Source organism: Mastigoproctus giganteus, chromosome 8 (genome assembly GCF_048544385.1).
Source record: "Mastigoproctus giganteus isolate SK-2022 chromosome 8, ASM4854438v1, whole genome shotgun sequence".
In the NCBI taxonomy this organism is placed as follows: Eukaryota; Metazoa; Arthropoda; class Arachnida; order Uropygi; family Thelyphonidae; genus Mastigoproctus; species Mastigoproctus giganteus.
The window spans coordinates 68,305,065-68,322,197 of record NC_143582.1 but is presented as its reverse complement, the minus strand read 5'-3'; the positions used below and the strand labels follow the sequence as shown (position 1 = coordinate 68,322,197).

Sequence of the window (17,133 nt, the reverse complement as noted above, 5' to 3'; positions counted from 1 at the left end):
CTAGAATCCTGTTTAACTCTAATGGTAATAGAGGTTGGAACAATTGTTTGAAAAGGAGTTTGTACATACTGCTTTGAGCTATTGCTTTTCTTGTTGCATGAACAGTTACCTGTTAATATAGACATAGACACTTTGAAACAAATTACTGAATACAGAAATGTTGAGACAAATATTTGTTTAATTTGAAACTGTGCTGTGACTTCAATTAAAGGAAAACTTGATTCACTCTCAACTAGGCTGTATGCAATTTTGAGAAAGATTTAGAAAATGGAACTTGTAATAAGATAGTTATAATGGGAGCACCATAGTAAAGTTTTCAGTTAAGGTTGGTCATAGTTAAAGGGGATTGGTTCAGTTGGTTATATTTGTTATTTAATTTTTGGTGTTAGACAATGGCACATTGACGAATGAAACTATGATAACTGAAAGGAAGCTAAAAGAGATTTTTGCAGCTAAAAAAAAAGTAAGCAAGGGAACTTTGGGCTGTTGTAATCTATCCAGTTTAAATTTAAAAGCAGCAAAAGAGATATTCCAACTTTTGGGTTTAATAATAACATACTTTCATTCAGCATAAGTCCCTATAGATTGGAGATGTGCAAATGTTTCCTCTATTGATGGGTAATTCAATGGGTATAGTGAGTATTTACATGAGTTTTTACTTCTATGCCAGGAAAAATAATGGAATAAAGTTAAAGATGTAAGGAGCTATAAGGCAATTTCAGCATACTTTTTTATGGGGATATCATGAGTGATGAATTTGAATAGCTATTGTGATGTCAACAAGGTACTTGGATGCAGAGTATATATTTATTTATTATTTTTTTTTACAGCACATACTTTGTCAATTAAGTTTTTGATACTGTTTCACATGAATAATTGTTGCATATGTAGGAGCAGTGTGGTATTGGGACAGGTTTTTACTATGGAAGGAGGTATGATATAGTAATTATAAATGGCCACTACTTCTCATGTCATGGAGGATTTGGTGTTAGTTCCTTTCAAATTTTTTTAAATCATTAATTAATGTGTAACAGATTTTGAAAGGTAACCTGTAAAGTCATGTCTTTCTTGCCCTGACTGCTGTTGGTCAAGTTAAAATGCTGATGGTGTCGTTTCTCATTCTGAGAAGACACACATAAGGGAACATAAATTTAATTTGAAATAAAGGATGGTTACAGAATAAATGTACATGAAAATTTGCCTTCAGCCAGTGAATAACCAGTTTCTGGAATAAATTTCTACTTAGTATAGTGGAAGCAGGTAGCATGAATAAATTAAAAAAAAAAAAAAAAAGGTACATTATTAGAAAGGCTGGACAAGTGAAGTAAATATAAATTTTATTTATTTATTATTATTTTTTTGCTGATGCTGTTGTAAGCTTGCTTTTTTTGCATGGTTTTGCCAATACGTTACTGAACGTGAGCAGACCTGCTTGATGGGGTGCGTGCACGCTTGTGTGTATGTGTCGCTGAAACGTAGTGTATACCTATATTTGCGAGAAATAATAAAAATTATAGTAAAAATTTATAAAAAATTAAAATCCTGAAGAAAATGCCATTGGTAGTTACTGCTCTGATATTATTTACCTTCTTATGAAGGTAAATAGCAGAACCAGAAAAGTTGGATGTCTGTATATATAATGCTTGGCAGAACTTTCTTGCCTTCTACAGAATTTTGGCTGAACACTTAAACTAATTTCTCTTGTGTAAAATAAGACCACCCAAATACTTTCTTCAAGAATTTCTTCAAATAAATACTTTCTCCAAGAATGCATTTTACATGGCAAAAACTCTGCTAATACAGTTATAATATATAATCTGCTCTCAAGCAACTTATAATTGTATTAGCAGAGTTGTTTTTTTTTTATTTCATTATTATTCTTTTAAATCTTATACAGTAGTTATTATAAGCAAGCAGGCAAGCTGAGTGTGCGTACATCTTATTTTCATTCCAGATATTAGATGATCGGAAGTGGGAATTTCCACGTCATCGCCTTCACTTCCTTGGTATTCTGGGTGAAGGATGCTTTGGCCAAGTGTGGAAATGTGAAGCAAACAGTATTGGAAATATTGATGGAAGTAGTACTGTAGCAGTTAAAACGCTCAAGGGTAAGGTGGCCCATTTCTTATTGTATTTTTCAGTGTGTGTGTGGGGGGGGATGTCGTTATTATTAGAATGACCAAGTAATGCAAAAAATTGGACTCTTTGCAAATTAAAAAAAAAAAAAAAAAAATATATATATATATATATATATAAAAATAAAAGTTTGTATTAATATATTAAATAAAGTATGCATAAATGGATGTGAAAGTTACACAAAGTGCCAGTAACTAGAAGGGTGTAGAAAAAGAAGGTAGTAGACTTGTGAAAGATGAAAGAATGTTTAATATCCTAAACAGTGCTTTTCAACTGGGGTGCTGCAAAAACATTCTGGGGGTGCCATGTAATTTGGGTTTAAGTTACTTAAACTTTTTTTTTTTAAATTTATATGTCTATTTCATTATAAAAAGGTGTACGGTATCCATTGTACCATATCTTTTTAATTTTGTGGTGATCTATAATTGATCTTTATTTAGTACCTCTATATAAAGAATAAATTATTATATAAGTATGTATAATTTGTATTATGAATTGTAATTTTGTTTATAATTTATTATTACATGTATTATAATAACAATCATATAACATTTTTTTAACACACACACAATCGGATTATTAAAAAGTTGAAAACTACTGTATTAGGTATTTCTTTTAGCCAAAGGGCACCGTGAAAACATTACTGGGACACTAAGGGCACTGTGAACCGAGAAAGTTTGGGAACCTCTGCCCTAAAGGTTAAGATGAATTAATAGAGTTATGGGCTGAATTACCAAGCCAATAGAAAGTGGGAGAACTGTAAAGTAAAATTAGTACATCAAAATACTAATAAAATAAAAAAAGGAAATAAAATAGTGTTATAGCTGTCATCAGATATGGGGGGGAAACATATTTAGAAATGGTCAAATATAGGTAAGGCAAATATCTTGATCTGATGTCAGCTGAAATAAATAAATATTGATACATGATCAGGTATTTCATCAGAGGACTACACCTGATCATGTATCAGGAACTGCTTTTCTATACTTCTCCATATTAGTAGAAGAAAAGTGATGATAGGCCAAAAAGCAACGAAAATGAAATTAGCACATTCTAATACAGTATGGACAAGGTAGTTGCAATGCAGTTTAATTTATTTAGGTAAAGATAAGGATCAAGTTAGAATAAATCTGGTTAATATAAATAAATATGTAGAATTTAGTGTAGAATTTAATTGCAATTTAAATGACTTAACTAAATTTGGAACAAGCACATGGTATAGGGTGAGGTATTAAATTTGAGGATGGGGAAGGGAAAAAAAGGAGTATTTTAAATAAATAAATATGAAAAATAGCAATAGAATTACGATAGTAGGAATGTTCGTATTACCCTCGTGTACACTAACAGTTTTACAAACAGGAAGTACAGTAGAAAAACAACAGCAGAAAGATAAAAAGCAAAGAAAAAGTTATTAAATAACATAAGCTTGCTGGGTTTGTGAAGCCCAACCTTATAGTAAGGGCTGTGGCATTTGTAAGTGTTAGTATAAAAGTGAGCTAATACCAAATGCTTGTATTTAAATGAAAAAAAAATGTGTGTTGATACATGCCGAGAAACGAAACTGAAAGTATAATGTGAAAGTGAACAATACTTGGAAATTTCAAGAAATGTGCAGTGGAAACAAGCTGGCGGAAAAAAAAAAATATATATAGAAGACTGAAAAAGGCGCAGCAATGACGCACACATATTCAATAGAGTATGTGTGCATCATGCATTTAGATGAATGCACACAAACCTAACCACATTAGCAATATAACTACAAGAATAAAGCAATTTATAGCAGACTTAATGGTAAGCTGCGAAGAAATGCAAAACAGGGAAAATAGTGACCTCTATAATTGTATTTAGAATACAAGTGTATGGAGATAATTTAAAATTAGCATTGGAAAAAGAAATGCGGTTGGAAAAGTATGACTATCGTGATAAAGGCATACAAAATTAAACACATTACTGTTAATAGATAGTGTTGTACAATATGTTGGCAAAAAACATATGTTAGACCAAATGATGAGGCTCATATAAGTCTCATATAAGGTTATGATTACAAACGTATCACAGCATAGAAAACAATAACCAAATGTTTTTAGATATAAAAGATTAATAATTATAATTTATAGTCCAATTTATAAAGATTCCAATTTGGCAAGAAAATACATCCAAGGAAAAAGAACTAATTTAAATTTCTAGAAATAATTAACGTGGTGTAGTTAAGGATACAATTATAAAAGAACAGGAAATAGTTCCATGTATATAAAACTAGATGAATCCATAGGTGTGAATTCACTTAGGAAATAATTGTAAATGAATCTAAGGAAAAATAATCAGTTGACATTATATCCAAAGGTAGAGTAGTTAAGAATCCAATTATAAAGTAATATAATTCCAGGGATATAATAATTGTGGCATGTGATGCAAGAAAACAAGCATATGAGCTTATGTAGTACAGCCAAAAAAAAAAATAATAAAATAATAATAATAAAAAATACACAACCATTCCCTCTAAATGTTTGTCCAGTTCCTCCTTGAATTTATTTAACTTATCAACTTCCACAACGACAGATGGAAGTTTATTCCAGCAATTAACCACCCACTGACTAAAGGCAAATTTCCGCACATTGATTCTACAACTGTCTTTCCTCAATTTGTGTTTGTGCCCCCTTAGGTTTGTAATCTGAGAAACTGGAAGAATCACATCAGAATCCAGCAGGCTCAACCCATTTAAGGCCTTATTCACCTCAATACAAAAGATGCTCAAGTTCTGCAATTTGCAAAACTTGAGCATCTTTTGGGAAGAGGGTCCCTTCATTCCCCTGACCAATCTTGTTGCCCTTCTCTATACATGCTCAAGAAAATCTACATCCTTCCTAAAATGAGGTGTCCAGACCTGTACGCAGTACTCAAGGCGTGCCCTTACCATTGCCTTATACAAAGGGGAAATCACCTCCTTTTCCCTGCTAGCAAAATTCCTGTATATCACTGACAAAACCCCATGACCTGTTCTTGCAGCCTGTCTGCATTGCTCAGAAAATTCATATATGACTGCACAATTACTGTCAGGTCTATTTCATTTTCTACAACCGTAAGCGTAGAAAACATACCACACAGTTGGTACGTTCCTCTGGGGTTACTTCTACCCATATGCAGTACTTTGCATTTGTCAATGTTAAACTTCAGTTGCCACTTTCCAGCCCATCTGCCCAAATTTTCTAGATCCTGTTGCAGTAGCACACTGCCATTACTGTCATTAACAACCATGCAACCTTTGTATCACCTGTAAACTTCGACACTAAGCCTGATATACCTTCATCAATATCATTGATAAATACAGAAAACAACAGTGGGCCCCACACTGAACCCTGTGGGACTCCACTAATAACATTATTCCATGAAGAGCAGTGTCCATTGATTACCACCCTCTGTCTTCTCCCACTCAACCACCCTTTTATCCATAAAGAAAATATGGTATTAAGGGTAGCAACTTACCTTAATACCATTCTGCTCCAATTTGTGCAGTAGTCTTCCATGCGCAACAGTGTCAAAAGCTTTCCTGAAATCGAAGTATATGATATCAAAATTATTTTTTTCCATCCAGTTCCTTTGTAACCACATCATAGTATCCAATCAATTTGTCAGACAAGACTTTCCCTTAACAAACCCATGCTGTGTCTGAATTATTGCTGCAGTCTTGTCTAGATGATCCTGCAATGCGCCTTTAACCAGTGACTCCATTATTTACCCAGAACAGAAGTTAAACTAACTGGTCTGTAATTACTCGTGTCACTCTTTGATCCCCTCTTTGTAAATTGGGGATACATTTGCACATCTCCAGTCTGTGTGGACTTCCCCTGAGTCCAAGGATGCTGTCATAACTAAAGGTTTGCTTAGTTCCTTTGCTGCCTCCTTTAATATAACTGTATAGATCCCATCCACCCCAGTGCCTTTCTTATGTTTAACTTCAACAATTTCTCCTCCACTTTGCTCTCAGTTATTACAAAATCATTAAGCACCCTGCTACAATTTGATAACTTTCTGGCATTTTCCTTCCTTAATAACTCCTCATGTGTGAATGTAGATGCAAAATACTCATTCAGTTTGTTTGCTATCTGAGCAGGATCATCAACAGTTGAATCATCTATATCAAGTGGACCAATCTGATTCATCCCTTCCTTTTAGAGTTTATGTAAGTAAAGAAATCCGTGCTGTTTTTCTTAGAATTCTTTGCCAAAGATTTCTCGTAATCTGCCTTTGCTTTCCTAATCTTGTTTGTGACTTGATTACAGACTAGCTTATATCTGCCATAGGCTTCTCTGTCTCCTGATAAATTATATGCATGCCATGCATTTTTCTTCTCTGCCACGCATCTCATTAGTTCGTTTGACAACCATTTAGGCCTAAACCTTGAACAATATTTCTTAATAGGTATTAAGAAATTGTAGTAGCTTCCGCAATTAATTCCTTGAATGCTTCCCACTTAGAATTTGCTGTTGGTAACATCATCAGTTGGTCCCACTGTACAGAATTTAAAAACTGTCTGAGATCACTGTAGTCACCTTTACGGAAGCAAAAACCCTTTCCATCGAAGGAGTTTTTGCTTCGATTGTCTTCCAATCAAAGTTTTTTTTTGAATTTTCCCACACTTTGCAGAGCACCACACTTTTTGTGTTTACATGGAAACCCTGCCTCCAAGTGTGATTTCACGTGTTTCGAAATATGAAGCCACCGTTATTACATTGTAGTGGGGCTCACTCAGCGAAAACTAGGAAATTTTGTTTGTATCTTTGAAAGTACGTAAGAAGTGGAGTTACTGTATTTCGTTAATCTTGAACCCTTATTGCACATTAAAATATCAAAGATAGCACTACAAGCCACATTGAAACGAAAAGTTATTGTGTATGAAAAAAGTCTTCGTAGCCCACCTAGCATGTTAGTACTTGATGCATTTCGTGGACATTTCCGAATGCGTCAAAAATAAAATCGTGAAAAAACATGGCGACTTGGTTGTGATTCCCAGTGGCATGACTAGCCAACTGCAGCCACTTGACGTTTCAGTCAACAAACCATTTAAGGATTACTTGAGAAAGGAATGTGAATCCTGGCTGTTCGCTGACAACCTTCTGCCGACATCTTCCCGGAAAAATTAAAGCGCTGGGATCAAAATTGGCAGAATGGGCATCAACAGCCTGGAAGCTGATCCCAGAAAGAATAGTAAAGCACTCATTTAAAAAAAAAATGTTGCATCACCAACACTCTCAATGGCTCAGAAGATGATATATTATGGAAGATAACAATGGCTCAGAAGAATCTAACTCTGAATGTGAAGTATTCTGATATTGATTCAGATGCAGATATCGATGGCTCGGAAGATTCATAAGGAAGTGATGAATAACATGCCTACTGATAAATACAGGTACTATTGTTGTTAGTAAATTGAATTCTACTATAATAAAAATATTTGTTCGATTTATTTTAGTATTCTATTTTATTTATTTATTTATTTTCTCTTAGAATCAAAGCTTTTTTTTTCTGAAATTAAGGTGTCTTACAATCAGTGGCATCTTAGAATCGAAGAAATACGATATATCTTTAAGTAAATCCCACATCAGTACACTGATCACTGCCACCTAGTAGTTCCTTTATCTGCAAATTCTTAATACAAGAATGATCACTGCTGATGACCAGATCAAGAGTATTATCCTCTCTGGTTACCGCTCGAACATGCTGGTGCAGAAAACAATGATCCAATAAATCCACAAAAGTCTTGCTAGTGCGCAAGTGATAAACCCACAAATTCTAGTCAATATCTGAGAAGTTAAAATCCCCCATTTTAAGACATTCCGATTTACTAGCCCACTCTATTTCTCTGTACAATTGTTCGTTGTAATCATTAGTCATTAGGCCTATAACACACTCCTACTCTGATTTTTGCTAAAAGTAACATGGTGACTTAAGATCCATAGGTGATGTAGTTAGGATCCAGTTATAAAAGAACAGAAAATAAGTCCATGTATATGAAACAATTCTAAGGAAACAACTATAGTAAGGAAGAACAGGAATTAATTTCATATATATAAATCTAGATGAAACCACAGGTAGTATCTGGTGTGAATTCACTCTGGAAAGAATAGTTAATTAATCCAAGGATAAAGTACCAGTTGACATATCCAATGGTAGTGTAGTTAAGAATCTAATTATGAAAGAACAGGAGAAGTCTATGGATATGAAACAGTTAAATTTTAAGAAGGAAGAACAAGAAGTAATTCCAAGGAATGAATCATTTGGATGTCTCTGTACCTAATAGTGATGTAGTTAGGAGATTGTATAAAGTGATATATACAAAGTTTAGTGGTAAAGGCCAAAGTCACTGAAATCTGAGGGCTACTATATAATTTTAGTAGAAAAACTAGAGATTGATTTTCAAAGGTGTAGTATGTTAACACATGCTTGAAAAATCCAAGACCCAAAAATGCAAATTCTACATATAATTAGCATTAGTAGAGGCATATGATGCAAGAAAGCAAGCTTATGCAGCATCAGCAAAAAAAAAAAACAAAAAAAAAACTCCCATTTCACCCCTCCATTCATTACAAATGCATGTCCAGCTCAGCCTTAAATTTATTTAGGCTATCAAGTTCCACAAGAAAAGATGGAAGTCTGTTCCACCAATAAACTACCCGCTGGCTAAAGGCAAATTTCCGCCTATCTATTCTACAACTGTCTTTCCTCAATTTGAAACTGTGCCCCCTCAGGTTCTTAATCTGAGCAAGAGGAAGAATCTCATCAGCATTCAGCTTGCTCAACTCATTCAAGGCCTTATACACCTCAATCAGATCACCTCGCAGGTGCCTACTCTTCAGGTACTACAATTTGCCGAACTAAGCCTTTCTTGGTAATATAAACCATAACTTGAAACAAATTAATAGAAGTCAGTAAAGACTCAACTAGTACTTAATTACAAGTAATTTCATGAATGATTATTAAAACAAATCCGATAAGGAAAGTGAAAACATAACAGTAGAAACTTAGTGAGTAAAGAGACAAGGTAATCAATCCGAAGGAAATAGTTGCATCGGAAATCATGTATAGCTATTACTTACCAAGTAGTGGAATTCCACTAGATAATTTTACAACTATACAGATAAGTTTAGAACTGGCCAGTACATAGTAAATTGTAATTTAATTTATTTCTGATCAAATGGGAAACTATATTGAAACAGTATTTTACAAAGTAGATAGGAATATTATTGTTGGGAAGCTTATTATAAAGGAGTTTTAGAGCTTTGGAGAACAATAGTTGGTTACTACTTATGCTAATCTGATGGTTTGGATACATAATATAATTTTATGTATTTTGTTGGAAATATTGGAATGCCAGTTGGTAAGGTAGATGACATCAAAGTTAAATTTATTTCTTTTATCATGTATGTCAATATTATATGGCGGTGAAGTAGGCACAGAGTAATACCAAGGTCAAGGAAGTTGGCTGTGTAATTAGTGGAGTTTTCTTTATTTAGTTTAAGTTCATTAGGGTAAATAGCTCTGGCTATAGGTTCAAAGTTAGTATTTAAGACTAGGATGTCATCTACATATCTGAAAGCTAACAGGTTATAATTAGGATTATTTATGGTGTATAGTTCTTCATAATAATGCAAGAATAGGTTGGATACTAAGCTGGAAATTTGGGAATCCGTAGGAACACCAATAGTTTGTTTATAGGTAAGTTTTTCATCAAAGATATTGATTATTGAGTAAACAGAGGTTTACATAATTGTTCCAAGTATTTTCATTTATGTTTAATTTATCTTTTTATCTGTGATAAAATTGTCTTTGCACAAATATCATTAAATTATGTGGTATAGAGGTAAAAAGGTTGGTGAAATCAGATGGTTCTATGTTTGTTATGGTAATATTAGATTTGAAGGTATTGATGACAGCTAGTTTATTATCCAAATAAATGTGAGATTATTAAAAATAGTTTTAAGTAGTTTGAAAAAATGTTGCCTGGAAGGTAGCAGCCACTGTTTTTGGAGCTGGTAATGAATCTGAAACCTTTGGGTTGTTTATGGAATTTAGCAACCATATAGAGAAATGGTAGGGTTGAGTTCTGTAATTTAGTATGTAGTTTTTTATGTAAAGCAATTATCTGTTTAACTCTGGCAGAAGGATTAAGATGGCAGGGAATGAAAGTGGAACTATTTTCTATTTCATTTTTAAGTTGATTACAGTAAAATTGTTTACAAAATATGGCAAAGTCATTGGAAGCTTTATCTACCAGGTGATGATAAAGTTGTCTTGTAATTCTATTTTACGTTTTTTAAGGTTGTAGTAGGGTGTATAAAAGTTATTGTACAGTTTGTAGGCATTAGATATAGCTTTTACTATGTCATGGTATATGATGGTGATTCAATTCTGGTATGCTTCATGTGGAATGTTGTATTTTGAAGCAAGTTTGTTAGCAAAATGTATTAATTTAAATATAATAGTTTGTTGATATTATTAAGGTTAGCTTTATTTATAGGTTTATATTTAAAACCTTTGCTCATAGCAGTTTTTAGGTCATGGTTCTTAATGAAGTTAAGATTGCCTGTAATAATATGCCCATGATATTGATCAATATATGGGCCATAAATAGGGTTATTGCAGTGGCATAGGAAGATCAGTGAGTAGAATATTTCCTATGTTAGTAGCTAGTTGTTTTATAGTTACAAATTTTTAGGCCTAATGGAGGATCATAATTGTAAGAATGATGTATATCAAATTTATATAGGCTGTTTGAAGGTTATTATGCTTATTGAGTAGGGAGGACCAGGGTATATTGTCAAACCATTTTTGTGTAAATTTAATATTGAAAAATTCAATGCCGTGGGTAGTAAAATTGCCAATTCTATAGAGACCAGTGTCTTGTATGATGTGTTTTAGTTGAACCTGAATTTATGACAAAATGAAACTAAAGCTTTAAGGATTGATTTTAAGAAGGAAATGGTTTATTATGGGTAAATTAAGAGTAGTATGATCCCAAGAACTGAGTAAGTTATTAAAATCAAACTTTATATTTTTATGTGTGGATATGCATTTTGTTACCACGTGACTGTCTGCATTTTCTTGCTAGCATGTTATGACTAAGATTAAATAATTTGTAAATACAGTACACCTAATTCGATAGATACGTTCCTGAAAAATACATGTTAAAAAATTGTGTAAAAAAATACATTGTATTTATGGAAGAAAAGAAGATTGGTTCTGGATCTAAAAAAAATCAGTAAAAATAATTTAAAAAAAAAACAAAAATATTCATTTTAAGCTTATTTTATTTCAACAAAATACACATGTAATAATATGTAATGAAAATGTATTAAAGCAAATTTGTATGCATATGAAATGAAAAAAATTCTTCATGAACAAAAAAAAAATCTGTTTTACACATAAGATTTTATTCATTTTCACTTTCTGATAATAAATGGCGCATACGTTTGCTATTGTTGTTATTATTTAGGAGCATTAGCAACTAAGGCCATATTGCTCTGGGGATATGCGGTGGTCATTCCCTGACCTTTCCGCATCCTCCGTATTTGGTGGCTCACGGGCTCGAACCCCGGTCTAATCAAGAAGCATGTGCTACGCACTGCTGCTCCTGCCCACCTGGCTACGGAGGCGCCCATACGTTTGCGTACGACTGGAATATTACTAGAAATGTTGTGGACATCGTCTTCTTCCTCTGTTAATGAAATTCTTTCTGTGATCTCTTGAGCAAAATCAGCACGAGTCTCCTCTGGTGCTGATGTTTCACTGGTTTTATGAACGAATTCAGTTATTAATCGTTGTGTTCGTGTTTTGGTTAGGCCGTTATATAATTCTCTGTAAGAGGCTGTCAGCAACTTCAGTTCACGTTGAAACTTCCCAGTGCGTTCCTCATTAGTCATGTTTGACAAAATGATTATATAATCATTTTGTCAAACGGTCTAATCAAGAAGCATGTGCTACGCACTGCTGCTCCTGCCCACCTGGCTACGGAGGCGCCCATACGTTTGCGTACGACTGGAATATTACTAGAAATGTTGTGGACATCGTCTTCTTCCTCTGTTAATGAAATTCTTTCTGTGATCTCTTGAGCAAAATCAGCACGAGTCTCTTCTGGTGCTGATGTTTCACTGGTTTTATGAACGAATTCAGTTATTAATCGTTGTGTTCGTGTTTTGGTTAGGCCGTTATATAATTCTCTGTAAGAGGCTGTCAACAACTTCAGTTCACGTTGAAACTTCCCAGTGCGTTCCTCATTAGTCATGTTTGACAAAATGATTACCTAATTTTCTGGCCAGTTCCAGACCTTCTTTTATTAAATCTGCATTTAGAACAGGATCATTTTCTTCATTATCACTATGTTCTGTGGGATAAGGAGTCCCAAGGACAACTTGTAATATTTCATCTTCGCTTAGGGCTTTGTTGGTTAACAATTCATCAATATCTTCAAATGATAGATCATCGAATCCTTCTCCACCAATTTTGTGTGCCATTGTAATGATGTTGGGAAATTCGGTCATATTAGGGATGATGGGATCTTTGCTTTTTACACATTGTGGCCAAACCGCTTTCCAACACTCATTTAAAGTTGCTGGTTTTATTTCAGTTAACGCTAATCCAACTTGATTGATGCAATCCATAATTGAGAATTTCTTCCACACATCAATGACTGTTAGTGTTTCATCATTCAGTTTGTCCAAAACGTGTTGGAATGTTCGTTTTACGTAGTGTGTTTTAATTGTTGCAATTATACCTTGGTCTAGCGGTTGTATCAAAGATGTAGTATTAAGTGGCAGAAATAAAATTTGTACGTTTGGGTGTTCCAAGACAGGATGGCCGGGTGCATTGTCAAGAATCAGAAGAACTTTAAATTCGAGACCTTTCAAATTCATATAACGTCTGACTTCTGGGACGAAACATTTGTCAAACCATTCTGTAAAGATAGCAGTGGTCCCCCAGGCCTTCTTGTTTGCCTTCTAGGAAACGGCAGTTTATTGATATCTACATCTTTCATTGAACGTGGGTTTAGGGCTCGATTTACCAGCAGTGGTTTCAACATACGATCTCCTGAAGCGTTGGAGGAAAATAATAAGGTCACGCAATCCTTAGCTACCTTAAAACCACCAGCAGTTTTCTGCGATTTGGCTACATACGTTCTCTTCGGCATTTTGCTTCCAGAAGAAACCAGTTTCATCTGCATTCCATAATTTTTGCAAGTTCCTGTGGGAATACTTTAGCAGCCGATTCATCTGCAGATGCAGTTTCACCTTTAATTTTTATATTACGAAGAGCATTCCTTTTAAGAAACCCTGTAATCCAACCTGTACTCGCAAAAAATTCATACTTTCTGTTTAACTGAGATGAAGTGCTTGGCTCCTTTTCTTTAATCTGTCGGTAAATTCTTAGTGCTGTTTGTTTGATGGCATTTCCATCTACTGGTACTCTTTTTTGTGACTGATCTTCTATCCATATTACCAGAGCCTTTTCCATTTTTAACTCGACAATATCTCTTGTATAAGATGATGAATTAACACTTACTTTTGTTCCAGAACATACAGACTTCCTAATTGCAGCCTCATTTTTCTTAATAGTTCTTACGGTAGCTTCATGTACACCAAAATTAAAAGTATAGTAAACAAAAACTAGAAGTATAGTAAATAAATTTGATGAATTTGAAGTGTTGGTCAAGACATCAAAGGCAGATATTGTTGGGATAGCAGAAATGTGGTGTCACACAGATATAAGGAATGCAGAACTGGAATTTGGGGAGTACAATGTGTACAGAAAGGATAGAAAGGTAGGAGGTGTTATGCTGTTAATTAAGAAAAACAAAATCAAAAGAAGTGCACCCAGTTGATATAGATGAACAGTGCACTGTTGAGTCAGTTTGGTGTGACATAAGCACTGCGAAAGCAAAAATAAGAGTAGGAGTGTGCTATAGGCCTAATGACTTGAATGAGTATAATGAACAATTGTACAGAGAAATAGTGGGCTAGTAAATCAGAATGTCTTATAATGGGGGATTTTAACTTCCCAGATATTGACTGGAACTTGTGGGTTGGTCACTCACACACTAGTCAGACTCTTGTGGATTTATTGGATGATTGTTTTCTGCAGCAGCATGTTCGAGAAGCAACCAGAGAGGGTAATACTCTTGATCTGGTTATCAGCAGTGATCATTCGTGTATTAAGAATTTGCAGATAAAGGAACCACAGTGATCACAGTGTACTGATGTGGGATTTACTTACCATCAGGGGTAAAGGAAAGGGTTTTTGCTTCCATTAAAGGGGAGTACAGTGGTCTCAGAAAGTTTATAAATTCTGTACAGTGGGATCAACTGACTATGTTACCAACAGTAAATTCTAAGTGGGAAGCATTCAAGGAATTAATCGTGGATGCTACTAAAAGTTTCATACCTATTAAGAAATACTGTTCAAGGTAAATGGTTATCTAATGAACTAATGGGACTCGTAACAGAAGAAAAATGCATGGGATGCATATAAATTATCAAGCGACTCAGAAGCCTATGGCAGATATAAGCTAGTCTGTAATCAGGTCACAAAGGAGGTTAGGCAGGCGAAGGCAGATTATGAGAAATCCTTGGCAAAAGATGCTAAGAAAAACAGCAAGGATTTCTTTACTTATATAAACTCTAAAAGGAAGGGGGATGAATCTGATTGGTCCACTTGACATCGATGGTTTGACTGTGATCCTGCTCAGAGAGCAAACAAACTGAATGAGTATTTTGCATCTACATTCACACATGAGGAATTATTAAGGTTTGAAAATGGCAGAAGGGTATCAAATTGTAGCAGGATACTTAATGATTTTGTAATAATTGAGAGCAAGGTGGAGGAGAAATTGTTGAAGTTAAACATAAGAAAAGCACCTGGGGTGGATGGGATCTATCCAGTTATATTAAAGGAGGTGTCAAAGCAACTAAGCAAACCCTGAGCCATAATTATGAGAGCATCCTTGGACTCGGGGGAGGTTCCCACGGACTGGAGATGTGCAAATGTATCCCCAGTTCACAAAGGGGGATCGAAGGGTGACACGAGTAATTACAGACCAGTTAGTTTAACTTCTGTTCCTGGTAAAATAATGGAGTCACTGCTTAGAGAAGATGCATTGCAGGATCATCTAGACAAGACTGCAGCAATAATTCAGACACAGCACGGGTTTGTTAAGGGGAAAGCCTTGTCTGACAAATTTGATAGAATATTATGATGTGGTTACAAAGGAACTGGAAGCAAAACATAATTTTGATATCATATATTTGGATTTCAGGAAAGCTTTTGACACTGTTGCGCATGGAAGACTACTGTACAAATTGGACAAGATTGGTATTAACGGTAAGTTGCTACAATGGATAAAAGGATGGTTAAGTGGGAGAAGACAGAGGGTGATAATCAATGGGTGCTGCTCTTAGTGGACTAATGTTATTAGTGGAATCCCACAGGGTTCGGTGTTGGGTCCACTGTTGTTTTGTATATTTATCAGTGATATTGATGAAGGTATATCAGGCTTAATGTCGAAGTTTGCAGATGATACAAAGGTTGGTAGGGTTGTTAATGGCGGTGTGCTACTGCAACAGGATCTAGATAATTTGGGCAGATAGGCTAAGAAGTGGCAACTGAAGTTTAACATTGACAAATGCAAAGTACTGCATATGGGTAGAAGTAACCGCAAAGGAACGTACCAACTGTGTGGTATGTTTTCTACACTTAGGGTTGTAGAAAATGAAATAGACCTGGCAATAATTGTGTAGTCAGATATGAAGTTTTCTGAGCAATGCTGCCAGGGCAGGTCATGGGGTTTTGTCAATGATATATAGAATTTTGCTAGCAGGGAAAAGGAGGTGATTGTCCCTCTGTATAAGGCAGTGGTCAGGCCACGCCTTGAGTACTGTGTACAGGTCAAGAGGTCTCATTTTACGAAGGATGTAGATTTGCTTGAGCATGTACAGAGAAGGGCAACAAGATTGGTGAGGGGAATGAAGGGATCCTCTTACCAAGAGAGGCTGAAGTTCTGCAAATTGCAGTGGCTGGAGACTAGGCACCTGCGCGGTGATCTGATTGAGGTGTATAAGGCCTTGAATTGGTTGAGCAAGCTGAATTCTGATGGGATCCTTCCACTTGTTCAGATTACGAACCTAAGGGGGCATAAATTCAAATTAAGAAAAGACAGATGTAGAATAGATGTGCGGAAATTTGCCTTTAGCCAGCGGGTGGTTAATTGCTGGAATAAACTTCCATCTGTCGTTGTGGAAGTTGATAGGTTGAATAAATTTAAGGAGGAACTGGACAGGCATTTGGATGGAATGGTGTGATATATATATATTTTTTTTTTGTGTGATGCTGCATAAGCTCATACACTTGCATCACATGCCACTACTGCTACAAACACTAATTCACTAAAACATTTGTTCACCACTCTGAAACATAACTTTTTGAAATATGCAATTGCTTGCTTGGTGTGGAACTCATTTGTATGTATATCGGTGAAGAAATTTCTAGGAGAAGTTTCTCACAATGTTTTTAGAGAACCCCATCAAAAGTTCTAGAATGTTCCCATGTTAATATTAATTTTATTTGTAAATATAAGTTTTATTTTCTAATTAGATAGTATGAATCAGAGCTGTAAAGCTCAATATGTTCTATGTTGCTATCAATGTTTATAAAATAATAAGAGAAGTATACCTCAATATAGTACATAGAACACTTACTACGTACGTAGTAATATAGTACATAGAAAAAGTGTTCTACGTACTATAGTGAGGTATACTTCTCTTATTTTGCAAACATTTATGTTCTAATATATGTTTTATGTAAGGCGCCTCTGTAGCCAGGTAGGAAGGAGCAGCAGTGCGTAGGACACGCTTCTTGATTAGACCGAGGTTTGAGCCCGTCACCACCAAATATGGAGGATGCGGAAAGGTCAGGGAATGACCACCGCATTGTCGCTGTTATGGGTATTATTGC

General features: G+C 34.9%; 1 protein-coding gene across 3 annotated transcripts in view; it reads left to right on the top strand.

Moving 5' to 3' along the window:
- The window catches only part of LOC150081598 (tyrosine kinase receptor Cad96Ca-like), a 222,436-nt gene that overhangs the window by 138,994 nt on the left and 66,309 nt on the right, over positions 1-17,133 (top strand). For all 3 annotated transcript variants that reach the window (XM_090379461.1, XM_090379460.1, XM_090379462.1), the window contains one exon: positions 1,955-2,108. In XM_090379461.1, coding sequence (XP_090235587.1) covers positions 1,955-2,108 — 154 coding nt within the window. The remainder of the gene's footprint in view (positions 1-1,954; positions 2,109-17,133) is intronic.